General features: G+C 49.6%; 1 protein-coding gene across 1 annotated transcript in view; it reads right to left on the bottom strand.

Moving 5' to 3' along the window:
* The window catches only part of LOC142564284 (uncharacterized), a 111,913-nt gene extending 93,729 nt beyond the window's left edge, over nucleotides 1-18,184 (bottom strand). The window contains exon 1 of the mRNA XM_075675229.1: nucleotides 17,558-18,184. Coding sequence (XP_075531344.1) covers nucleotides 17,558-17,873 — 316 coding nt within the window. The 5' untranslated portion in view covers nucleotides 17,874-18,184. The remainder of the gene's footprint in view (nucleotides 1-17,557) is intronic.
* Nucleotides 18,185-27,512: the final 9,328 nt, after the last annotated feature.

Here is a 27,512-nt window from a genome sequence, read left to right as displayed (position 1 = left end):
TCTTTCTCTGCATTGCCTCTCGCCGCGTTGCCAGCCGTGTCTTCACCTCCAACGATACATGCGCAGCAAAATAAGTCCATGAAGCAGCGAGGCTGTCAGACGTAAAGTGGGAGGTGTGCGGGATATCACTCCTGGCTCGCTTTCTTTCTTTCACTGTCTGCCTCAGGACGGGCTTTGTTCTGTTTCTTTTTTTCGTGCTCTTCATTGCTGCAACATTGAGGCGCTTCTTCTTGACTGAGCTTCAAGGAGACCTGCAAAGGTGCGCCAAACGTCAGCGCTGGAAGGGAAACTTTCTCAGCTCCCGAGCGCATTTCGAAGGAGTGGCGGTCATGCGTCTTGGGTATCGAGCGTGACAGAACTTCGGCAAGTTGCCAGCGTACATATAAAGAACGGCGTGGTCATGGCAACGATGTATATATATATACACACACGATGGGTATCAGAAAACTGTAGGGGTTTTGTAAGACCCTCATTTTTCGTCTGCATGCAGTTGTCATCAGTTGTACCAATGCTCCAACGCGCGCAGTTCGTGCACATACTGACCCGCACTTCAACGACTGACGAAAGGAAACACTCGCCGTTTCTGCACATAACACGAAGATGCCCAGAAGCACTCACAGACGAAGCACTAAAGATCTCTAACGAATTTTACGTTGTGTTCCTGTTCCAGAGCTGCATCGCGGCGGGTGCCCCTCCTCCGTTGCAACACGGCTTGCTAACCTCCGGGCAAAAAGAAATCGAACGCCATTCAAGACGTAACTGTAGCTATATGTGCGTTTATTTGAAGGGATTTAGCATGTCGTAGGTACATCGACGTGCCGAGAACATTACTCAACAAAACTGGTTAACGTCTGTTCTTATACATTTCGTCGCAAGCTGCACTAGCAATGGACTTTTAATCTTCCCTTTTAGATTCCGCATGCATCACATGCAACCAATGCCTATACGCATTCCATCGGAACGGTTCCTTATACAGATGCCTCGTGGCACGCTGTTCAACGGTAGACACACGTGCTTGGGTGCGCCACGTGACTCAACAATGGACACACCACCATACGACACAGCCATAAAAGTACCCCTCCCTCCCCATTTCTTCGCTTCAAACAGGCGTGTCGCCCCCTCACACGAACCCACTTTTCCTGGAAAACGGTTTCATGGCAAAGCGCATGCGCTCACTGCGTCACGGCAAGCCTCGCGATGCGTTCACGGCTGGAAGTCAAAAGCCGACACAGCGTTCACGCAACACGCGGATAGAAGAACCGAGACGCTCCGCCAAAGCGTGCGAGGCATGGGAATAAACGAGAAAACGAAAAGGGAAGAGAAATTCAAGAAGAAACAAAACACGGGTCCTAATGGTTTCCGACGTCTGCAACGAATATAGCAGACGATTATACGACGAGGGCATCGTGGTGGCTGCATGCGTGGTGCCGCCACATTTGCCAGGTCAGGAGCATCACGCTGCCTGGAAAACCAGCGCTGCCGACCCTGCCCCTTGGGCCGCTAATGGTAAACAGGAGGATCCCCCTCTATAGCAGATATCGCCAGTGCCAAGCCCACTGTGCGCCTTGCTCTGTCTGTATCGGAAGAACCAGATCTCTTGCCTGCTATAGAAGTACGCCGTGGACGCGATGCGGTCGTGAGCATAGGTGCAGCGGGGTGATCGGTGGGTGAACACGACCCAGACTCGAAATTCGAGATGGAATGCAGGTGGGACCCGTTCTCTGAGATGAGGCGACGATACGCACGGGCGAGCGAGGCGTCGGACGTAAGTCTGCGCATCTTGCTACTGTAAGTACACTCTGCAGCAAAGGCTTGGAGACCGTGACATCGGCAACGAAATTTCAAAAAAAATTATTCTAGCGCCGCCATGCAACTTGGAATCGGGCCAATGCATCGACGCGTTGTCAACTAGTCCGTCTCGACAATTTTGATCACTTTTCTAACACGCAAGCGGCTGCTTTCATCCAGGTTTATGCTTCTTACGCGGTCCCGATGAAAATTACCCAGTATCAGAATTGTTAGCCGACGGAGGAATTCCTGGCGACGTTGCGTCTTCCTCATACCAGCTGCGTCCTTCAACCTTGCAGGTGTTGTAGCTCTGACACGTCGGTCTCATTAACGGTTCATGGCAAAGCGTGTTATAACCGCACACGGTAAATCATTCCGTCTTGCAAAACGAAGCACAACGAAGAATGTCGATTAACTCCCCATGAGTCCGGAATGGAATTTTTCCGCCCTACTGGCAAGGTGAGCGTCCGCTATTATTATTACTTTCGGACAGTGCGCAAGCGTTCTCACGCCCACGCTACGGTAAGCCACGTGAGCGCGTTAGCGCGCCGGTTACGTGGTTCCCCGCAAACGCTGACGCATAAGCGCGTCCTCCCAGACAATGTCGTCGTCCGCGCTTCAGCGGCCGTGAATGCAAGCAACGGTCGGGCACAAAAAAACCGGACCCCTTCCCTCCACACCCTCGCCACTTTCGCCGCCTTGTGCCAAGACAACGGCAAGGCGAAGGTTCCCCTGCTTAGGAGGTGCCTAAAGAAGAAGAAGAAAGAGAGAGAGAGAGAGCGTCATGCAAAACGGCCACAGAGAAAGCCGGCCGACACTTGGACCGTGGGCAGTGGGGGTGCACTTCCTTAGGAATGCAGCCGGCCATCACGACTCGGAAACCACGCACCAGAGGCCAAGGTATATAGACCCACAGACCCACTGGTCTGCTCGGACGAGACTGCGAACAACGAAAGCGAGTTGGAGGGGAGGACGATGAACAGGAAGGACGCAAACAAAAAACGGAGACCGCGTCGTTTCCACAAAGTCAGGGTCGTCGCCTATTGCGCCAGAGGAGCAAAAAGAAAGAAAAGAAGGAAGGAAAATAAGAACGGAGCGTGAAAATGGAAGTACAGTCCGACACAAAGAGCGAAGGAAAGAGCGAAAGTCTGGACGGATGCGCCGGAACGGTTATGGTGCGCCGGGCCTTTCGCAGGCGTCGCTAATCGTCCCGCGACGCCGGGTGTGATGCGCGATGCGGTCGGAAATGGCAGCACGCCTCCTCGGCCGCGCATAGCACACAACAACACGCACTCGCAACCGTTACTCAGAACCGCGCGAGAGGCGCATCCCGTACGAGCGACACGACATTCGGAACTCTCTCTCTCTCTCTCAAGACTGCACCGCTTTTTGACCCAGACTGGTGGGTCGCGCCAGCACTTTTCTCGAGCAGAAGTCATTCGGACGCTCGCCAGTTCGTTTCTGATTTCAGCGAGCGTCCAAAGAGCCCGGAAAATTTAAGAAGTCGTTCCGCTGTAGGGACCACTGGTCACGACAAGCCAGCACCGAGGCGAACGAATTAATACAAAGCGAGCGGCATGAAGCAACATGCAGAATAAATTAATAGGAGGAAGAAAAAAAGCTCTCTCTCCACCACCGGCGATTGGCACTTTTATGAACAAAAACGACTCGAACTTCTTCTAGAAATTGCTGGCGTGCATCTACGCGTATTTACGCCGACGATACCACGGTGTACAGCGCAAAGTCTTCGGGACCATATCAGCGAGCACGACACGTGTCCAAGCACTCCGAAAGTTGTATAAGTGCTCAACTATTTCTATCTCGCCGTTTTAGGATTTCAATTTTATTCAAACGAGGGGAGTGTCATGAGGACAACTCCCCAAAGTCAGCATCTTCTTTCCTACTGTACTTTGACAAAACGTAAGAAATAAAGCTGATTCTCTTAACAGGGATTATAGCGCGCGCTTCGTACACTCGCTCTCACCATTTCTTCACCATTCCCTTCCATATTGACTGCTCTTAAAGTGAAAGTGGAAAGACGCGAAACACTGGCCGGCGTCTCTTTCCCTCATGCAGCCTCTCTCCCTCTCTTATTAGGCAGATACAGCGCGAGCTTAGACTTCCTTTTTTTTTTTTTTTTTACCGTTTAACCCAGAGATGCCGAAGAGCAGTTCCCCTTCGCGGTAAATTAGAGCTTGTCCACATTTATTCCTGCGCATGGAGACATTTGTACAAAAACAGCAGTGAAATTTCATTTGATTAAGGGCCCAATAAGCATTAATAAGTAATTTGTCTGCCGAACTATTCTCAACTGAAAGCTCGCTCCACGTAACGCATCAATAACGCTATCATGTGCTACGCGCTAAGTTCCCCGCGCCTAACCGGAATTTCGAGGTATATACCAAATCCCGAGTAGGAGAAAAATGACGCTTTGGACAAATAAGTCATCGAGAACCGCCGAATACCACTCGCAGTAGTTCTTTTTCTCGAAAGCGCACGTCGTCATTCAGAACACGTCCACAGGAAAGCACATTCGACGAGGCGAGAACAGTAGCACCTTCCTGAGAGAAATAAATAAAACAAAAAAAAAACGCACTCGGGCCCACCGCCACGCGCGCGCCTCGTTCGACCACGGCTTATCTTAATCGGGGCCGATAACAAGCCGCGAAGAACACGCGCGACACATCCCGGCGAGGGGAGGGAAACGGCTCAATCGGCCGAGCCTTGGCGCCTCGACCGGAATACGCAACGAGCCAGGCGCGAAACACAATGTGCAGCATCAGACGTAAGCAACGACTGGCGCACACGCGAACATTGCCCGGCTTCACGCGTTGCAGGGCGTCGTCGGTGGCGAGGAAAAGCGATCTGGTTTCTTGTTATTATTTCTTAATACGGGTGGGCGACAGACCAGCAATAAGACGTTGAGGTAATAAGGTAATAGGTAATACTTAATACGGTAATAGGTAGGTAATATGGTGATAATGCGTTGAGGTAATATGGTATTGTGCTCACTCTGGAAAGAGCACAATTTCCGAAAGGTCGCGATGTTGTGTATGTATTTTGTTTCTTTCCATGTCTCCGAGAGGCACTACGGGGATTAATAGTGGCGGCTTCGGATCAGTAATTTACGTAAAATAGCACGACAGCTACTCTCGTCGCTGATGGTAAAGTCGCTTGTGCAAGTTTCGCAGCCCTCTGCGACGACGGCTTATCAGGTCGGTATACTCTGAAATCATTCGTTTTGACAAGGGTCTGGCGGTCACCCCGAGCTATGGGGCAGATCGCGAGCGATTGTATCTGTAAAACTGTATGGAGGACAGTCACACAAAACGTTTTCTCGCGACCACAGTCACCACAACTGAGCAGTGTTGTGAGCTATGTCAATATGAAAGGAAATATACCGGGTGGATCAGCAAACACTTAAAAAAAATAAGAATTTTTAATAATTTGCCTGTGGTATATAGCACAATTCTAGTCCATGAGCTGGTCAACTCGAAGTGATGCTGATTACTTGAACAAAAATTGAAATGCACAATTGATTAACGAAAATAAAATAATTAAGTTTTTAACTAATTAGCGTATAACCCATATTGAAATGTGCAATTTCTAGCCGGGGAGTTCGCGAGGCATCTATTTAGAACGAATTCTCAGGATGACATCAGTTTGGAGATATTAAGTCTCGAACTTTGCGTTCCAGCTACTTTTGTGCTTCAATGCATGAAACGACATTTTGCTAGGAAAGTAAGTTGAACAACAGTGCATTTTTGCCGAAACCTTGACGGCGCATACCTCGTAGATTGTGTCATCCATACAATTATTTCAAGTGGATATTCCTTGCAGTCTCACCGGCTAAAATGCATTAATTGCAATGTGTACCACAATGTAATTCGTTAAACCCCAATTAGCTATATTTAATTAGTCAATTACGTATTTCAATTATTTGAACAATTAATGTTCGACTCTTCGGATAGACCCGCTCATGGACTAGAATTGTGCTATCTGCGCTGCCGGTAATTTTCAAACATTTTTGAAAGTGTTCGCTGAAACACCTGGCATTTTTTAAGGGCGAATTCCACGCCATAGTCGGCATTGTGTTAACTGCCATCTTGTGCTGTAACGGCTGTGATCGTGTTGGCTGCCTTGAAGCTTCTACACAGCTTTCCATGACATCACGATTTGACTGCGCCTTACCACATCGGTCTATATATATATATATATATATATATATATATATATATATATATATATATATTGTCTTATCGCTAAACAAACTGCATTCTACTACACAGGAACCATGCACTGAACCTGGAAAGTCCAAAGACATTTCTTTGGTTTCAAGACGAAGCAAATACGAGATACTTCGAAATCCATGACGCCATATTGGCGCACCGTCGTCGAAGTTAAGCGACAAATTGAACAAAGGGAATCCTGTCCTTCAATTTCTTGAGTAATAATCAGCATTGCTCCGCCAAGTTCATGAATACAGTTACGAAAGGATATGTTATCAGTACAAATATTTATATTGTTGCTATTTGCTGCACTCGGAAACGATAACTGCGTTTTCTCGTCTTCAACAGAAGTTGCGCTTCATTCCTGGAACAGGTGGCAACACACACGCACACACAAAGTGACTCCCATTTCCTGTCATGCACCTTAGCCATGAACACATGTAGCCGCCCCCGAATATCACACAGCACGAAGTATGAAATTACAACTTTTCCCGGATTTTAACCGACGGGAAGAAACGTTACTATGCCGCCTGCGAGTTGGAGTTTCTTTTACAAACGCACACTCACTCCTAATTAGAATGGCGGACAGCGCCAGTCAATTGTAGCACATCTGGTGTTGAGTCAAGCACCGAACATCTCTTGTGTGACTGCCCCACATACGAAGACGAGAGGAGTGCCCTTCGGATAGCTTTGCGACACTTAGGATGACAGGCCCTTTGCAGAGGAGAAGAGACTGGGCACGCGGCCTCGTGTGTCTGCCATGTGCGAGGATACAAAGACGCTGCTGCGTTTTTTTTTATTATTGCACCAGCCTGTACGACCGCCCGTGACCAACTCAGCGATGAATGCTTGTCTGTGTAACTGTGCAAAGTGTGAACTTCTCTCTTACCCCTCCTCTTTAAATCCCCCTTCTCGAGTTCAGGGTAGCCTACCGGGCTCAGCCAGGTTAACCTCCCTGCCTTTCCCTTATGGCTTCTCTCTCTCTCTTTATACTTACAGCAATTAGAGGCCCCGAAGTGCTCTAAAGTGACAAAAAAGAAAGAATGTTTACCGCACAGCTTGACAACCACTCGCGGTTTCATGCCCTATCTGCCTCCAACACTTTCTCGACCACAGAGGTGGCGCTCCTGGAGGAAACTTACTGACTCAGTGCCGTGTCAGGGCTGAAGCTGGCGTGTACATATACGTATAAGCAACCACGGCCATCGCTAATAATAAAGAACGCCCCGTAATCCAGTAATTATAGAGCGACGATTCGAGCCGCAATTAATCGCCGGCAACAATCGACGCACCTCCTCGCCACTTCAACTCACTCCCTCGCTGGAGAATCCTCTCCCAAAGGCGAAGGAGGCCCGCAAGCGAGGTACAACGAACAAAAAAGAAAAAGAAAGAGCTCGAGCGCGCAAAAAAAAAAAAAAAAAACTACTCGGCACAGGGCCCATTGTTTGCAAACGGCCGCTGTCGGAATGATTTGCACACGGCGCAACCCACCGCTGCCTTTTCCAGCCCCCCTGTGGGCGCCCTGTTTAGCATCTATGCCCTTATCAGTCATTACAAAGCTTTCACGATACACCCCGTGTATGCGCGTTCGCCTTCGCTTGTAGGAGCAAAGTGATTCCCCGCGTTCATTCCTAATCGGACAGAAACGCGCTAGATCAAATTAGTTTTCCCGCACAAAAGTTGTAAGTAATGACTTCTGTTGTGTTTCTACCGACACCCTGTTGCGTTCCATAGACTTTCTGTTGAACTAACATTGAATCTCATCATATTTATGGACGGAAATGCGAGAACCGTAGTTCATATGCGTGCGACTGTTACATAGTTCGTCGGTAAGATGGGAACTACTTTGCTTAATTGGCTTTATATTGCATACAATAGGACTCTCGGTTGAACTCAATCAAATCTCGTTTTGCAGGTGGAGGAAAGTGAAAGGCGGTTTTCGGATGCCTGTGTGTGTGGGAGCTCGTGAGTGAAGTGCGTTCGTTAAGCACTGTCGCGCTTTTGTTTACCTTGCGGTGCACTGAATAGATTTTTCCCTTGAAATTTAATTGAAATGCCACGCATTATTTTTGCAACGAGAGGAACATGAAAAGGCGGGGTTCGGGAGCCCGCGCGTATGTGTGTGAGAAAGTGAGTTCGTGAGCGAGTTGGGCACGGGGGCGATAAGCACTGCAGGCGCGGCTAGCGACGACTTGCTCGGCCCGGCCGCCTTTTCAGATATGCATCTTCATCTCTTCCTATACCCACGCAAAAGCGCACATTTTTTTTTTCTTGCGTGCATGCCCGAGAGACTTCAGCTGCCGCATGCGAAGCACGTTTCACCTTACAGCAGGCGACAAGCATGGGAGAGAGCTTCTCGCACCACAATAACAAACGCCCATTGTTCTTGAGCAGAACCAGCATCGCGGCTTCTGGACAACTTCCTTTACGACTAAAACCCACCGCGCCGCCCTTTCCCATCGGTGTGAGCTGGCAGAAGCAAGGGCATGCAGAGGACGCGGGACACTTTATAAATATTTCCCAAGTTGCGAAAATGGGCTCTTAGAAGGAGCTTTCTTTGTTTTGTTCGTTTCTTGCTACTCTAATCCAAGTTCCCTGGATACTTTCCAGTAAAGCCTTCGAAACAGCATGTGGTCAAAACATCGCTTCAAGCGTCGTGGTCGAGAGAGTTTCTATTAACTGCGAACTCTGCGCTGTAACAAAATACTCGGCGTTTTTTAGTCTTTCATCGTATGATCCCCCACGCGTAGGAGTGGTAAATATTCCGAACAAATCAGGAGTTGCTACATTCATATTGTAAATTTGGAAAGCTTCAGGCGCAGAAATCGAAATGGATTATCCACCGAAAACACGACTGCACTTCCGTAAAAGGCACCGAGGACTGACGGCGCCGAATATATTACCCGTACTGAGGTGCATCGTCAAGCGATGCACCTGAGCAAAGATAAGCCGACACACGCATTTGATTATTGACTGCAGCCGGAATCGTTCCACTTTAATTTCCGTCGACATCAACAGCAAAAAATGGTGGTTGTCCAGTGTAACGCTAGCGCATTGAGCAAAGAATTATGTAGGCACTGTTTTCTGGCATTCCATTTTTTTTAACCGTTTCACGAGTTGTCTCGCAGAGCAGTTGTTTAGGTATAAATGCTTTCGCGAGTTCCATTCAAAAGCAATCGAAATGTAATTTCTCTTCTCCACCGCTGTTACTTGGCTTTGAATTAGGCTCCAGTTGGCAAATGATTATCACTTTGCTAATTATGACACTCCAAACCTTGCGATTTTCACAGATTTCTTCAGACTGTCGCCCTCTTTCTCTGTGCCAAATAATGTATCCGCCTCTAAAGCTCGCACTTCAGCGCGCTAAGCTATACAGTGTGACATTGCAGAGGCTATATACTCGGCCTCCTTGAACATTACTGCTTTACGCAGCAAAAACAAAAATAATAATTTTTTTTTAACCACAACCAACCACCACGCTTCTTTTCGCACGCTGCTGCGGCTGCACAATAAACAAGATGCGAGTGATGTTCAATTAAGCCGCAATAGCTCGACCACAGCGTCGTACCTTCGGGGCCTCCCCGCTGAGCCCGTAAGAGGGTGCCGTCAGGTGTCCCGTGGAGTGCCAAGACACGGCATCGTCTTCGCGCGAAAGTAGCGCTCGCAAGCGGCTTGTCAGCGGCCTGGCCCACTCCGCCGCTCCCCCAGGAAGCCACTTCCCTCCCCCCTCCCACTTCTCTTCCTTGTCACTTTACCGGTGAAGAAGCCGCGAAGAACATTCCCCCATTAACTAAAAGAAAAACTCAGAAACATAGCCAGCTTTCCTTGTATTTACTGACGCATAATCCGCGATGCCTCGACCCGAATCCCCTGCCCAACATCACGCGAGACGGTAGGCGCGCGCGCTAATTGCCTGACGGGTGACGTAAAAATTGTGACGCCAAGAACTGCGTATCGTGGCGCGCCAGAAGTGGCGTCACCACTCTTTCGGCAACGACGAGTTAGGCATCGGGCTTGTCTCCAATTAAAGGGTCACCAACAGCGTGAATACGCGAACTGGTGCGAGCGTGCCTGAGGTCAATCCTGTTGCTATATAACTGGCGCAGTTCACTGTTATGAATGGAACTATGCACCACACACGCGAACGCACACCCACCAACGTATACACACCGACGCTCTCGAGTTTCTGGCTGCCGTATGTTTATCACTCTCGTTAACTTAAACACCAACTGCATAAATTTGTTGGAAGGACCTCGTGTTTGTTGGTCTGCATCTGTGTGCCGTCGTCCTTTTTCGCGCTTTTTGCCCCAAGACTCGTCGAGTAAGATTGGTCTGTAAGTGCGTGTCCGACAGGGGCAGCAAAGCAGCAGCCGCCGCTAGGGCCAACAAGTTGCCATCGTCCGGGCCACGGCCTGCGTGCGGCGCTCTGCAGACCAGCTGGCCTCATTGGCCCCGAGAAGGACGCGAGCCCGCCGACACATACGATCTGGCACACGCACAGAGCCGGTGCCAGTCCGAGCGCGCACTACGCAACGCGTGTTCACCGCGCACGGAGCGTGATCGATGGCCCACCGGGGCGAGGGTGCGAGCAATCCATCGCCGGCGTGCACTATATGGGGGCAGGCCGGCCAGCATTCGTCGCTCGGGTGGTGCTGCTCGCCGCTGCTGCACCCACAGCCGAGGTGCACCGCGAACGAACTTGGGGACGACGACTGCGCGCTCTCCGCCGATATCGAAGGGAACGCTTCGTCGAAGATACTCGGACCGTGGTCCCACCCATCACTGGCACGAAAAGCGATTCGTGCACTGTAGTACACTACATGAAGTGCACCGGCTTAAGAGGCCGTTTATAGTGTCCCTGTGCATCCTTCCGCACACATTCAGTGCTCGCGTACGCTCTCCCTTTTTCCTCTTTCTATTCCCCTTTCCCCCACTCCCAATGTAGGGTTGCAAACCGGGTGCTCGTCTGGTTCACCTCCCTGCCTTTCCTGTCCTTTCTCTCTCTATCGTCTGCCTTGCACCTACTGCGACTGCCATACGCGAGAACAATATAAAACCACACGCGCATCCCATTTGGTTTTTTTTTTTTCATGAGCAACGACATCATATCTATTTCCATATTTCTAAACAACGTCAGTAGATTTTGCTGTGTCATGACCTCACAATAATGTCGACGACAGCAGGTGCGTCATCAAGACACGAACTTTACCAGTGCAGGGTAGCAAACAGATCGTGCATCTGGTTAACCTCCCCACCTTCCCTCTCATATACTTCTCTCTCTGTCTCTTTCGTATCAAATTAACGTAATTTGCGTTTCCCAACATTCATACTCGCTGTGTGCCATCCTATCGCGCGCGAGAAATGAGCGGTTGTCTTACAACTGTCAGAACACGTGTTGTCAGAACGCTCCTTCGAGGCGAAAACGGTACGGCACGCACAGCGTTCATTATTACGGCGTGTTGATCGCGCTTTGTGGCGAAGGCCGCGCGCACTCGATCGTCGAAAGTAAGCCCGAAATGCGCTCAATGTGGTTTAGCCGCTTCAAAGCGTCTACATCGCCCCGCCAAATGCCTCGCGCAAACAGGCGCTCGAGCAAAGTTCGCCGCCTGCGCGAAGCCCGCCCTCCTCGTCCAGCCTGCCCGCACACACAGACAGACAGTACGCGCCGTGGATAGGCGGCGGAGACGACGCCGTGATAGATGCCGCGGTGCGAAGCTGGCGCTGATGGCTCAAGGTGGACCGGCGGCGCGCCGACACCGACCACGGCCAGCCCGCCTCGCGCATGCCGACCGACCGACCGCCGCGCCAGGTAAACCGAGCACTCCCTAACGAGCCCGGCCCGAACCGCCCCTAATGGAGCCGTTTCTCAGAAGTCGTGTCGCGCCTTTTTTTTTTTTTTTTCTCTCTGCCGACAACGCGCCGCCGGAGACGCCGCGAAATGACGAAGGCACCACGGCGGTGCCGAGGCAGGCGGTGTCGGTACGTGTGCGTGTACCATACACCACCGGGCGAACAACGCTGTGGCGGTCCGCGGCGGCCGTATACGTGTCGATGAGATCGCGAAACGGAGAAGGATCGGCCCGTTTCGAAACTAAAAAAGCGAAGAAAGAACGGTCGGCAGGGCAGAAGGCGTGGATACTCGGCGGCCGCAGGATGCTTGCAACCATTTCTCAAGAACGATGTGTGACTACGCGGCAGTGGGCGGGTGTGCAGGCGTATATATATATATATACTGTATGCCTGCGCTGCTGGGGGAGCTGGGGAAACATGATACGGGCAGTTTGTTTGCGCGCTTATAGTAGAAGGGGTGCCCAATGCGCTGCCTGAACTCCATTGCGGACACCGTTGCAAAAGCCGATGTCTTCAATGCCTGTCATCACTGGTGTGGCTAAGGGAAAGGCTCTAGCTTTTGCGTATATGCAGAATGGCTTACTTGGAACCATTTGATGCATTGTACGGAGTTTGGGCGTGTTAGTCGCTAAGAGACTGCAATACAGATGTAACAGCAGGCCATTTCTGCCCAGTTCTATATAGATATGTAGGGACGGTATCGCTTCCTGCCCCTATGCCGTGCAATGGGCCGGAGCGACTCGGCCTACAATCTTGATGCTTCTATGAAATGTTGTACTTACTTATTGTACGCGTATTACTGATGTGCATTATAGAGGAACACCTAGTGTAGCTGAACTATTGTGCGCATAAATCTTGAACACGTCGAACTGTCCATCTGTCTACATATCTTGAGTGAGCTCTGCAGTAAGTGCTTATTAAATGCAGCACCTTTCTACTCACTAATTTGCCTATTAAGCTCCAAGCAGAGATGCCTGCCGGAGATGGCAAGCTATAGCGTTTACGTGGAAACAATTGCATTTGTTACGCTGTTTTGTCTCGCGTTACCTTTTGCGCTGTAACTAATCTAGAAGGTGGAATCTGATACATCCTTGCAGGCGGAATGTCACTACTAAAGCAGATTTTTCGGGACTTTGCTGCTCCAAGTACCAAAAATTCAGCGCCCGGTGGCGTATTTAGACTATCTTCATGGACAGCATGCTTGTAGAATCGTGGAGTTAAGTGCGTCACCTTGGGGCGCATGCTTTCAAGTGCAAAGTTAATTTTCAGTTCTCAAGAACGTGCTGCCCATCTTTTCCACGCCGCACGTGGACCGAGTAATCTCATTGCACCGCCAACCTGCAGGATAACGTTTGTTTCGAGAGGCATATTCAAGCTCTCCGTCGAGGCGTCGTCTGATGATTTCTTTCCAGGCACATCATTGTCGTGTACGTGAAAACAACACTATAATACCCTACCGGCTATGTCGTGGCATCAATAACAGCAATGTGGCTGCTGATATTCGTGTGATTTTCACGTTGTTTGGGCACTGCCTCCTTGGGGAATCCCGATTCACTTCGTTCTGTTCACTGCGCTGTGCTGTTACACACAGGGCAAAATGAAAGAAACTTGACACACGTTTACGCGCTATGGCGATTTACTTTGTACTGAGCGTTTCTCTCGTATGTGCCTGATGTTTATGCGTCGCTGTCGCAGTTGCTCGACAGGCGTCATCGCTTAGCGCCAGAATATCCCACGTAACACATGTGGCGCGATACGTATCAGGAACAGCAGTATGTGTTGCTTGCCACAAGGGCACCGCGGAACGCGGTCGCAGGTGTGATGTGTTTCAATCGAAAATAGTGCCGCCATCGGTGTTTTCGCCCGCACGAGGAAGATGAAACACACCTTTTTTTTTTTTGCACAGCTTTAGCTTGTTTGCAAAAAAAAAAAAAAAAAAAAAACGTATGCGGGTCGGGAGGCTAAGTTCGCCGGCAGATATTATCAATGCGCATTTTTCGATAAAGATGTGCTTCGCATTCGGCGACTGGTAATGACTGAGAATCGCGCTATTACCGCGAATAACGAAGGTGTTATGTTGTTAATTTGCAACGTATATTTATCATACGACGAGTAGGCAGCGCTGTGTAAAGCTAGTCCATAGAGCGCCTCAAGAAAAAATGAAATGCGAAACATTTGCCGCGACATACCACTGTTTTAGCCAACGCTCCTAAACAGCCCGAGAACGGACTTGCGTTCAATGAAATCTCAAATCACAATAGAACGCAGAAGCCGCATTCCACTTACTCGTCATAATAAAGTTGCCAAAACTATGTAAAAATGGACATATTCAAACGCATCACCGAAACAAGCCTCGACTCAATTCATCAGCACCACTCTCGTACAACATACAAATTAAAACGCACGACAACGGTTTTGCCTTTCTTGGGTGTCTGCGCATGCATTCTCTACACTAAAGCGTAGTTATGTATATAGTATTGACCATTTTCACGGAGCAGTTCGTTATGGAGAAACGAGATGGCGCTTTCGGCGGCACGCCGCGCATCGCCTCAGCGACAGCCAACGAATACGAAACCATCACCGCTTCTACACTAATTGCTTCTGTGCGATGAACTGCCGGAAATGCAACTGAGTTTTCGCCAACGCACAGTGCTCCAATCGTGCGGGATTGAATTATGTGGATTGATGACGTGTGCAGTAGTTGGCTGCAAAAGTAGTGACTGGCATATTAAGGAAACGGAATGAATCTGCGCAGCCAAGTTCGCGGACCGTTGCTGCAACTGTCCTTACGTGTTACCGGCACTTCGAGATGTACGGCTTTCCTCGAGGATACAGGAATTTGCCCTTCCGCCAACGTTGCATCGCTAACCTTCGAAAAATGTGCTTCAGCCCCGGAACGTCGGCAAGAGTGAGTACCGCTCGTTGAACAATGACAAAGGGAGTAGCGCCTCTTCATGTCATAGTAAGTTTCGCGCACAATATCAACGCACATCTACGCCAACTGGCACGAAAACTTACGCCCCCTCTATCGCCAACGTGTCAATGAGTGAATAAGCGCACACTCGAATTATATACGCGCAATAAACGACGGAGTACGCCGATAGCGCACGAATGGTCCAAGCTGAATGTTCATGACGGTCCACAAGAGTAAGCGAGTTACTAGCGACAATACGTCTTTTCTACAAGGCATTACAATGTACAAAACGGCTACGTTTCAAGCCTTGAGCGCAGCAAGAACTAATCTATCGGAACTGAGCACACCCGCGAGCGATTAGGCGAGAATAATCGCATAGTGACCGCACCAAAGAAATTTACTGAGTCAGAAACGTAACAAGCCGCTTCTTCAAAAATATTTGCCAAATAAAGAACGAAGAGCAAAACACACTAATCCCGATTCAGTTCATGAGCGGAAAGTGTGGAATACATATTTAGCCCCGCTTTTAGAACAAGCGCCAGGTATGCTGCTCGCGCCGTTTGGACATTGCTTAATCAGCTTCCAAAGCGCTTTTGCAATGTATGTTCTCTGAAGTTGAGGCCAAAGCTTCATGTCGTGTCCAACCAGTCACCGTCTACGATATCTCCCTAAACAGAGGTTTGCCAAGCCGCGGTGGCCCAGAAGGAAATTAAAAAAAAACAAAGTACGTTAAAATTCGCGTAACGCCGTACCGACGTATCGGCGCAAAGTTTAAGAAATCAAGCTCTCATTTTTTGTTCCACCAACCTATCTGTTACGGCGAAATTATCGAAAATTTTTCTCTTAACGAGTATATATATATATATATATATATATATATATATATATATATATATATATATATATATATATAGGTCGAAAGTAATTAATTGTCTATCTTTAGTTGCCCTCTAAGATGGCAGTACGTATGTGCGTATCCGTGCGGCCATATTGTCAGCGACCAACTTGCCGACGTCTTCGAAACATTTAACGGCACAAGTAAAAGCCTACAGAAAGACCAGGGGGCACGCTGACCAAAACATACACGCCCGTGATCATTGTCCGTGAAAGCGAGTAGTGACAGGCTAACAACCGTCGCGCGCGTAATTCGCGAGATAAGTGAAAGAAGGAGGGGGGCGAAAGCAGAGAATAAAAAGAAGCCGCAAGCCACAATGGCGCACGCGGCAGAGTCAACAAGCGTCTCGATCAATGATCTCATTATCTCGCGCGCCTTTTTGCCTCCCACCTAGGCAAACAAGCCATTTAGGCGTAATTGGGGCCCTCGGCGGATAATCATCTTGTCGGGAGAGGTCAGCGCCCATTCAGCTGAAAGACTCTTAAGCCGTGCACTATACACGCGCATTTGCATGGCGATTTCCGACGCGCACGTCGGGGCGGGAATGCATATCCTTTGCGGCGACTGCCGTTAGGGCATAGCGCACAACGCGTTTTTTTTTTCTTTGCTCGGTATTTTCGAAGCGTGAACCAGCATGGATAGATATGAACACCTTCTTTGAAAAGGAATGGCACCCGATGCCACCACGCACGTTATTTTTTACCGTCCTGCTGGATTTACTGTCGGCCCTTATGAACCCGCGGTTCGTGTTATAGCCGTCCAACCTGTACGGTAGAAAACCGCCGCCATAAAAGGCAGCCGTGCAACGCGCCTGGTTCTGCCCTCTGGAGGGAGTTGTCCGCATGAGAGCTTTCAACGCTCACGCAGGATCGCGGCGAAACATGTGACACGACGCCCACTGCGCTTTTGTGCTTCGAGCTCTGTGCATATTCCCGCGAAGGCGACGAAGCAGCATTGCCGACGTTTGCCCGCATGTACTTTCAGTGCCATTCCAACCGCCCGAACTGTTCGGCCATCAGTGCGCCGACGACTTCCCGTGTCGAATCCAGCTCTCGAAAGCTAGGACATGAAGGTCAGTGTTGGGATTTTGTGTTCCTAGAAGTTCTGAACCTTACCGAGACTCCTGCAAAGGAGGTCAGCTGTGTATGTCTGCACGAAGTGACAAATATCGCATATACCTCGATACTAACAAAGTTTTCGGATACCGAAACCGCGCGCTCTACGGGAAGAACGACAGTGATTGACATCTACAATTCTCACTAGATGCACTGGCAGGATCATGAAAATAGCGCAGTGCACTGAAGACATGGCGTGAAGTTTCCGTGATCGGTGGTATTACTTATCGACGATCATGGAACCATCTATCTCTTGTTGCTTTAAATAACCAATTTTCATCATTTAAGATGCAGTGACACTAGCAGTGCGTCATGCGAGAAAACGCAAAAGACCGTTCTACAATTTTTTTGTTTAATTTTCGCTTGCCTGTCAATTAAGTTTAACGTTGTGTAGATGAAGCTGCGCATGGTGAAGGCTGTGCCTCGGCAGTCAGGAACTTGACTAAATAAGTGAGCTTGGGCGCGACACACTAAGCCTATATACCAATGTGCAATGCTTTTCGCGCCATATATCTATATTGCCAGCTGGACAGAAAGGACCTGTCGCGGCTCACACAGTTCCACGAGTGGCGACAGTGCACAGCGATGGCGAACACGTGCCAAAGCAGCGAATATATTCGGCTCCACCAACGGAACTATATAACGTCAGGGGTGCCCTTCGCAGAACGTACCTAAGCTTCCACTAAGTTCGGAGTGGCTGTGACCACGGTTATGCCTCGAGGCACATTCAGCGAGTTCCGCATCGACCAACGAAATTCACACTCACCGTCCCTCGGTGGCGACGGACACGGTCCACAAGGTCCGCCGGGGTAGGAGCTCAGGTACGGATGCGTCGGGTGTCCGCCGTACGAGTTGTGCAGGGGCCCGTTGTTGATGCCCGGAAAAGGGTAGGCGCCCAGGGGGGCCCTGTGCGGACCCTGCGTCTGGAACCCCGGCGGGCCGTCGTGGCCCTGCGCACCGGGCGGCTGGTAGCCCGGGGCGCGCAGAGGGTACGGCTGGTGAGGCGCGGGGGCCGCCTGTCCTTGCAATTCCATGAAGGCCGACTTGTCCGGGTCCAGGGGGTCGGCCACCACCCCCGACATGGAAGTCGGGTAGGCGGCCGAGAAGTCCGTGAAGTTCAGCGTGGTGAAGCTGCTGCGGCCGCCGCCGATGTCACCAAGGTAGTAATCCTGTGCCGACGGCGTCGCGATACTACGGGTGTCGGCCCCCTTGGCGCCGACTGTCGGACGAGTCTTCCTTTGGTGGTTAGCCCAGGACAGCGGTCCGGGGCCGTGGGAGCCGAAAGGCTTTGCGGGTATCACGCCGAGCGAGCCGCTCTTGTCCTTAGGACATCTGGCGTCACAGTCCTTGCCCCCTCGCAGGGTCCCAATTACGCGCAACGCTCTTGGCTGCTGGTCTGCTCACGCTGCAAACGAACGGGTCTGCGCCCACACCGAGCGAGCTCGACGGTGACGCGAGATACTCACTCACACAAACGAAAAAAAGAATACTCTGTGCAGATGTTCCCGGGCTCTTCCTGGCGCCTGAGCGGCGAATACGTCCACCCGGTCACCGCATCACCGGTGACGACCGTACGATCAACGTCGCGATTCGCAAAGCAGCCATTTCGGTTCCGAGCAACGTTTCCAGGAGGAGGGCCTCGCTTCCGAGTCGTTGATCACCGCGGATTCGCCACCACACGCGTGTCACACCTCGGACGGAGGCAACGGAACCCAAAGGAACACAAAACAAAAGCCGCAGCCACCACGCACGCGTTCCACACTCCGCTGAACTCGTGACGCTGTCGACGTCTTCGCTGGTAACAAAAAAACAACAACAACGGGCGGCGGCAGGGCGCAGCGCGCGGTGGCGTGTTCACGGGTCGCTCTCGGAGCGCGACTGCGGAGCGAATGCGTTTTCCCGACGGCTTGCACGGCGAGCCTGCTTTCGCCCTCTCCTTCCTCCGCGCGACGCCCTCTCTCTCTATCGAGGGCCGGCTCTGCCTGGAATCGCAGCGCGCGTTTCGAGTGGCTGCCTCGCCAGCGTACGCCACCGGGCGGCAGGTACGGACCGCCTCTTTGCAAGCGGGTCCGCGGCGACGTGGAGAAGAGACGCTCTCGGCCTTCCCGCCTTTTTTCGCTCTTCTCTCCCCCTCCCCCCCCCGATGCACGTCAAAGCTGCTGCGACCCTTGGTGGGGGGTGGGGGGGGGGGTACCCGAAGCGGCGAGAGGATTAGTAGGTGCGAGCTAGCGCCTGGCGTCGCGCGCGTTTGTGCCGTATGGCGTCTTGCATGGACGCGGGGCACAGCGTCGCGACTTCGAGTCACAAGCGAGCTAGGCGTTCGCAGTGCGGAACGGATTTTGGTCTTGGACCCCCAGGCCGAAGTGCTAACGTTCGGAACGAAATTTTGTGAAACGAGAACAGCTGTTTCGGGTTCGCCTGAGCGAACACTAGCTGCGAAAAAGCTGTCAGTGTTTATGGCGCGAATGATAACTGTGGATGCGCAAGTATTAGAGAGTTTAGTTTAGGAAACGCAAGCGGTTTGCGTACGCAAGCCGCTTGCGACCCTAAACTAAACTTCTCTATTATGCTCTCTCTGTATTTGCGCTTCCAAACAGCTCCTATATGCGCTTGGTTCCATAAAATAACATTAGTTTCGAGTTCGCGCTTTTGAGTTTGGTTCTTCGACTTACTTTCTGGGCCGCAAGCATTGACAGCTCTGCACTAACGATAGGCCGACATCGTACGGAACACGCAAACATTATTTACTTTATATTATTTTATTACTCTAATAAAGCTATCGGTCTGAGCACATGCAGGTTAGATAGCTGAAGTCCTAAGAGGTGCGACCATTCTCTATACCTTAGGGCTAATGTTGGTCCGTTTTCTATGATGATCATTTGCACCTCTATTTATTTATTTATTTATTCCCTTCAGGTATTTATTTCCTTGTAATACCGTAGGTCGCACTCTTCAGAAGCCTTGAGCACATTTTTTTTTATTTAGAGCATATATGTGATTTTGGTATGTTTTTGTATAAACGCCAAAATGAATACAAACCTTCCATACTAAAATTCGGATTATCACATCCTGTTCTGCATCGATGGCATAGACAGGGTGTTAAATGCCGTAAGCGTATATATACGCTTACAGCATTGTTGTGTTAGTTAGTGAAAGGTAGCTATTACAAGAGGGTCGTAAATTAACAGATGCATAGGTGCTGTCTATTTCGTCTGTTTAGGTGTTAATTTGCGCCCCTCTTTTAATAGCCATGCCGTAAGACCAACGGAAGGAACGTTACAATGGCATGGCCTCCGAGATTGGGTGGCGCGCATCATCTGGGCCTCTTTGATTTTCGACGTTCTGGCAGCCAGCTAGTTCTGGTCCTGATAGGAAGTCACGTGGGCTGGGATCACAAGACAACCTGAAGCTGCCCGAAGTTTGCAAAATCGAACGCTGGGGCAGCTGGCTGCGGGATAAATGTGAACATGCCGTACCAACATGGCAGCTGGCGGCGAGGCCTGCGCGCGCTCGGCGTATAGTCGGCCTATTTATGCATTTCCAGTTTGAAACGATATAGTTGCATTCAGGGATACGATCACTCTGGCGACATCTCGCGCGACTCGGCACAGGACGCTGTTGCGATCGTTCCTTCACCCCGCGACAACCTCCGGTCACTGCTAGCGCGATTATGGGAAACGGGCCTCGTAAATGCGGTTCGCAAAACGGATGATTTATGGCCAGCACGGGAGTTCCTTGGTCAGGAGAGGTTTGGCCAAACAGTGCAAGGATACGGTCCATCACCTGTCAGCCGCCCAAATTAGCACGTTCACACCGGGGGCAGAGTCAGTGTACGATTTGAGACAGTGTACGGTGTACCCTTTTCCTTGTTTGTGCCCAGTGACGTGCGTGTGTTTTTGAGAAATCTCCCTTCGGAGGGAAAGGGCAACAGACCTCCGGATTTGTGGGGCCTGGTGTCATCGGTCTCCTGACGCCGGATTAGGGGAAGTGACTCAACAATGAGCACGCAGGGCATAAAAAGAGCAACGGACGGCGGGAGTGACCGCCTGCTGCAACTTCTTGAACATTTTCTGTACTACTTTGAATTTCCTTACTCCTCCTCGAGCAAAGTACATTCCACATACCTTCGGACCCCCAATCGCAACAACGCGCACTGGGCCAACCGCACTTGACGCAGCGCAACTAACGGCCTCCGACTCATCCCAATGACAAGAAGCTGGGGACGCGGCTGGCGCATGAAAATACACGACGTCTGTGACCAGCGAAAAGTTTCGCGCGAAAAACAATGTTGGTCGCGGTCATGAGAGCAATAAGCTAATGTACGTATACCTATTGTACTCAACCAGTCCTTTCTTAACATCAACGGCCTGCACTTTGAACACATATCGGTTTCGCGAGCTGCCACCCAAGCGTATACGACGGAGAGACGGAGCGAACACGGGCTATAGCTGCAACGCCTTCGCTAACTGCGGAAAAAGGACATATCGCCGCATATACACGCGAAATATGCGAAAAGGAACACCACCAGAGAAAGGTGAACCGAAAATGCGCCACGATGTGTGTGAATGAGCGTCTAAAATTGCGCGGAACACAATGCAGATAACATGCACGCGTCAGAGCGCAGCACGCTGTTCACTGTCGGGAAGAAGCGTTCATGGGAAATACACACACAGATAAAAGCTCCAAATGGTTCACCGCCGCTCGTATCGCCCCGCCTCGCAATGCGGAACGGTGCGTTAGAACCTGAGAAGATCTAGGAACCTATAGAACCCAAGCCTAGAACTAAGGAAATGCGAAGTTGACCGTAGCCTGAGCCAGGTAAAGTCCTCAAGCGCCCGCGTTGCAAACGATCAAGTCCCCACAAACATGGCGGCGAGCGCTCACCGCTTCTTTTAGCCGTCTGCTAGCCAGAGAGAGGACTTCCAGAGAGCAGCCAGACCACAATCATCCTGGGTAGTTGTGGCAGCCCGCGGGTAGCCAGAACTGTCCAGCCCGAGTAAAACGAACACCCGGCGGAAGTGTGTGGCGCAGTGGGCGGAACAACGCGAAAAAAACGAAGGCGCTCTGGCTGGCTCTGGCAGCCCGCGGGTAGCCAGAAGTGGTGAAGCCCCGTACCACACGTTTTCTGATCTTGGAAGCTATGTAATTTCCTGCGTGGTACCAGAGTCCTTTATTATTTTTTTAAAGGAATTTTGTAGTACTGAGATCTTTTAGCGATTAGTTTAGCCAATGCAAGGCACTCGCAGTTCATCATTGTGTATAACCTGTGCTTTCATTAGAAAGATCAATGCTCTTAAAAAGCATTTTTTTGTTTGAGCTTACAGTGGGCTTGTGTAAGAACCCTAATTTACAACCACACAATTTCTTTACCATCTAGAACTTTCTCTCGGAATATTCACTGCCTAATTATCGCACTCCCAAACCAATCTTCCCCCCCTCCCCCCCCCAAAATAAAGTGCGAACATTTTATGCGAGTAAATGCGGTAGTACAATAGGCGACCAACTGACTACCATAGTCACGCTCCTCCATGGTTTTATATATTGTTAGAGTTTGGAGGACGATCCCATGGACCGCTGGCATCCAGTTATTAGAGTTCTCGGACGATCTCGCCGCTGCCACCATTTGTAAGGGTTGGAGGTCGTAGGGAGGAACTTGGGAGGAACTAGGCGTACAGGGTTTATTTACAGTATTTACATTTTAAGCAAGAGATACATCGACAGTCTAGCGTGGCTCCCAAATGGAGCACGCAAGACGAGCATGCAGCAAACGAGCACACAGCTCTCACGAGCAATATGACGAGTACATTGACGAGCACGATCACGAGCACTCCGTTCTCCCTAGATCCCTAGGTGAGAGAACCGTTCGACGTCATCGTCAACGCAGTCGACCCGCCGGTTGTCCATTATCTTGAGCCTTAAAAGGCGCGTAGGTTCCCCGAGCTGACCCCCACAGCGCGGCTGCCGGTTGCCCATTGTCTTGCCCCTCTAAATTCCAGAGCTGCCTTTCTCCTGTAGTCGCCACGAGTGTCAGCAGGCTGTGACGAATCCTGGGGCCCCCGTACCGCCAAGCACCCTTTTGTTAGGGAAGCTCTTCTTGCGGCCGAGACAGACCATGAAGACCCGGCAAACCAACCAACAATACGTTGGGCGCCAAACGTGGCCCGGCCTGCTGCCGTCACCGATTCTCCGAACGAGGCGCATGGTGGGTTAGCGCTGTCGTCCTCGCTGGTTCTCCGAAGGGCGCCAGCACCGCGGGTTGATCGAAGCACGTGCATCGGGCTTAAATGGCTTTGCAGAGCTGTACCCCTGCAGGCCGATCCTAACAATATACGAGCAGCATGCGTGAAGGAATTGTTCGTAGCAGTTTTTGCGGAAAGTTTCAAAGATATTCAAGGTACCTTCAAAGCCCTGACAATCTTAAAGCACCATGATAAATAACAATTTGAACGCAATACATTGTTTGAAAGCGAAACAATATTATTGATTGCCCCCCCCAAAAAAAGAAAGAGTACTTGCTAAGCCTTTTTCGCATAACCCATCACCAACCAGCACAAACAAGATGGCTTGCGATCACACTGGTGCTACACTTCGCTTGTATCAACCTCATGTTGGGATGCACTAAACTTAGCCGAAAGTAGGATTCAGTAAATGTTATCCATTTCATAAAACCTTTAAAATGGCAGATTACATTCAATGGTTTAAAGGATGGCGACGAACCTTGCACAACCCGCCGTGGTTGCTCAGTGGCTATGGTGTTGGGCTGCTGAGCACGAGGTCGCGGGATCGAATCCCGGCCCCGGCGGCCGCATTTCGATGGGGGCGAAATGCGAAAACACCCGTGTGCTTAGATTTAGGTGCACGTTAAAGAACCCCAGGTGGTCGAAATTTCCGGAGTCCTCCACTACGGCGTGCCTCATAATCAGAAAGTGGTTTTGGCACGTAAAACCCCAAATATTATTATTATTATTAACCTTGCACACTTTCGCTGCAGTGCATTCGAGTTGACGCGGATAGGGAATGGCTACTGAAACAGCCGAATCCATGGACTTCAGTAGATAGCATGGTTGTATTGAGTGCAGAAAAGTTGTATAATATGGTGGCTAGGGCTGTGCAAGTTAGCTTTAGAAGTGCTGCGTGATATGGCTGTGCGTTCATTCTGGTGACGTCAGAGCTTCTGTCGTTACCTCCCTATCCAGAGTAGGCTGGCGAACTACCAATGGAATCCCGCCTCAAAGTTCAAGTAGTTCGTATTGCGAACAAAGAGCGCAGCTCCTGCGCACAGTATAATACGGGTGCCTTCAAAAGGAATTTAGAGGAGTGATTATCCTTTGACCTCTCTTACAACCCACAGCCGCAATCAAGTTTAAAGGGTCACTAAAGGAAGGAAGGAATGAAAAAGTGGAGAAGGAAAGGCAGGGAGGTTAACCAGTTTAGCTTAACCGGTTTGCTACCCTACACGTGGGAGAGGGATGGGAAAATGTTAAGTTGAGCTAGGTTGAAATGTTAGGCTTCTGAAATAACGAATTCGTCATCTGTAGGGAAAATGGAGCTTTTGTAAGCGAGAAAATGACGATAATTCCCCATCGGAGGGGCGCCACCTATGTTGGACTATGGCGTCTCTCGTGTGACGTCAGCACTGGCTCATTCACAGAGAGCGGCAGACAGACGGCGTGGTGGACGAAGTAACTACACGTCAACGTGACGGTTTTGCGAAGCGTGATTCAAATTGAGGAGCAGCAGCGACCTTCGGTGACAGTTTTAAATAGCACACAGGAAAATATGATAAACTCATAGAATAATATATTGCCCAATCTAAGTTTAATATATTCATTAAGTGTCCCAATAAATAAAAAAAATACGCTTGCCTTTGTTTGCTCTTCCGTTTATGTCCTCTATTGAAGTCAAGATATTCTATTTGAAATCGCATAGAAACAACTAACCCTATCTTTGGCATTACCAAGCTTAAATGCTTTATTTAAAACATAAGCAACAGTGTGGATGAAAATGGGAAGCTATGAAGCAGGAACGTTGATTCCAAGCTTAGGATATTTCTTCATCCACTCTCGATCAATTCAAGCCTCCATCTACCCGTGATACCACTCGGCTGGTCTTTAGAAATCTGGGAATTCGGAGTGGGGGGGGGGGTCTCCATTTGGTGTCCACTTAGTGGACTGTCCATTTCGATTGCTACTGCCGTGCTGATTGGCTGGGCTGCACTGTAAAATACTTTACACCCTTAAATGTGAAAAAAGGGTGTAAATGTGTTTATAAATGATACCCTTAAGGTATGATTTGTAAATGTGTCTATAACTTACACCCTTATGGTGGGATTTACAGACACATTTACACCTTTTTCACTTTTAAGGGTGTAAATTATATTACAGTGTGGGGTACGGCGAGAACGAAGCAGACGTCGCCCGGCCGGTCTCTTCTCGCTCGTGTATACTACTCCAGCCTATCAGCGGCTGCCGAAACAGACAGTCCCCTATATGGGCACTTAACAGAACATCTACCCCCTCTAATTGATTAATTGTGCGAAATCATCCGGTATATAGAACACCGTGAGAACACCGTTCTACAATTCTTTTATATTTCCCATGTACTATATTGTAATAACGCCAATTTAAGTCTGGAGTTAAGTAAAAAATATGCGAATACTGCGAACTGTAGGCATCGATGTAAGCGAAGCATTCTATGGTGTTTGGTTTTACTAATGATAATTAGCGGTGATGTTGACGGCAAATGTTTAATTTCTTCAACGTTTAGTCCAACACAAGAGTGGTGATGGTGATTTGATGCTAAATACCTTGCGTGCACCACTGCTCTTTGTCTGCGTATACAGTATGCAAAGAACACACACGGGGAGGCGTTTGCTTGAGGCGTTCTTGTGCGCCGTACTTAACAATATCGAGACATCGCATCGCGGCAGAAGTGTTCAACTTTAATTTTATTAGGGTGCTGTACGTGCCAAAACCACAATCGGATTATGAGGCATGTCGTAGTGGCGGACTCCGGATTAATTTTTAGACCGTATATGTACTTTTCGCCTGTCCGGACAGGCCGCCATTGGAATCTGAACCTGGCAACGTTTAACGTTAGAACGCTATCTAGTGAGGCGAGTCTAGCAGTATTATTGGAGGAATTAGAGGGTAGTAAATGGGATATAATAGGGCTCAGTGAGGTTAGGAGGACAAAAGAAGCATATACAGTGCTAAAAAGCGGGCATGTACTGTGTTACCGGGGCTTAGCGGAGAGGCGAGAACTAGGAGTCGGATTCCTGATTAATAAGGAAATAGCTGGTAACATACAGGAATTCTATAGCATTAACGAGAGGGTGGCAGGTCTTGTTGTCAAACTTAATAAGAGGTACAAATTGAAGGTGGTACAAGTCTATGCCCCTACATGCAGTCATGATGACCTGGAAGTCGAAAGCTTTTATGAAGACGTGGAATCGGCGATGGGTAAAGTCAAAACAAAATACACTATACTGATGGGCGACTTCAATGCCAGGGTAGGCAAGAAGCAGGCTGGAGACAAGTCAGTGGGGGAATATGGCATAGGCTCTAGGAATAGCAGAGGAGAATTATTAGTAGAGTTTGCAGAACAGAATAATATGCGGATAATGAACACCTTTTTCCGCAAGCGGGTTAGTCGAAAGTGGACGTGGAGGAGCCCGAATGGTGAGACTAGAAATGAAATCGACTTCATACTCTGCGCGAACCCTGGCATCATACAAGATGTAGACGTACTCGGCAAGGTACGCTGCAGTGACCATAGGATGGTAAGAACTCGAATTAGCCTAGACTTGAGGAGGGAACGGAAGAAACTGGTACACAAGAAGCCAATCAATGAATTAGCGGTAAGAGGGAAACTAGAGGAATTCCGGATCAAGCTACAGAACAGGTATTCGGCTTTAACTCAGGAAGAGGACCTTAGTGTTGAAGCAATGAACGACTATCTCATGGGAACCATTAAGGAGTGCGCAATAGAAGTCGGTGGTAACTCCGTTAGACAGGAAACCAGTAAGCTATCGCAGGAGACGAAAGATCTGATCAAGAAACGCCAATGTATGAAAGCCTCTAACCCTACAGCTAGAATAGAACTGGCAGAACTTTCTAAGTTAATCAACAAGCGTAAGACAGCGGACATCAGGAACTATAATATGGATAGAATTGAACAGGCTCTCAGGAACGGTGGAAGCCTAAAAACAGTGAAGAAGAAACTAGGAATAGGCAAGAATCAGATGTGTGCGTTAAGAGACAAAGCCGGCAATATCGTTACTAATATGGATGAGATAGTTCAAGTGGCTGAGGAGTTCTATAGAGATTTATACAGTACCAGTGGCACCCACGACGATAGTGGAAGAGAGAATAGCCTAGAGGAATTCGAAATCCCACAGGTAACGCCAGAAGAAGTAAAGAAAGCCTTAGGAGCTATGCAAAGGGGGAAGGCAGCCGGGGAGGATCAGGTAACAGCAGATTTGTTGAAGGATGGTGGTCAGATTGTTCTAGAGAAATTGGCCACCCTGTATACGCAATGCCTCATAACCTCGAGCGTACCGGAATCTTGGAAGAACACCAACATAATCCTAATCCATAAGAAAGGGGACGCCAAAGACTTGAAAAATTATAGACCGATCAGCTTACTGTCCGTTGCCTACAAAGTATTTACTAAGGTAATCGCAAATAGAATCAGGAACACCTTAGACTTCTGTCAACCAA

This window comes from Dermacentor variabilis, chromosome 11, assembly GCF_050947875.1.
Source record: "Dermacentor variabilis isolate Ectoservices chromosome 11, ASM5094787v1, whole genome shotgun sequence".
Lineage (NCBI taxonomy): Eukaryota > Metazoa > Arthropoda > Arachnida > Ixodida > Ixodidae > Dermacentor > Dermacentor variabilis.
Note: the sequence above shows the minus strand (reverse complement) of the source record. Positions and strands in the feature narration are given on the sequence as shown.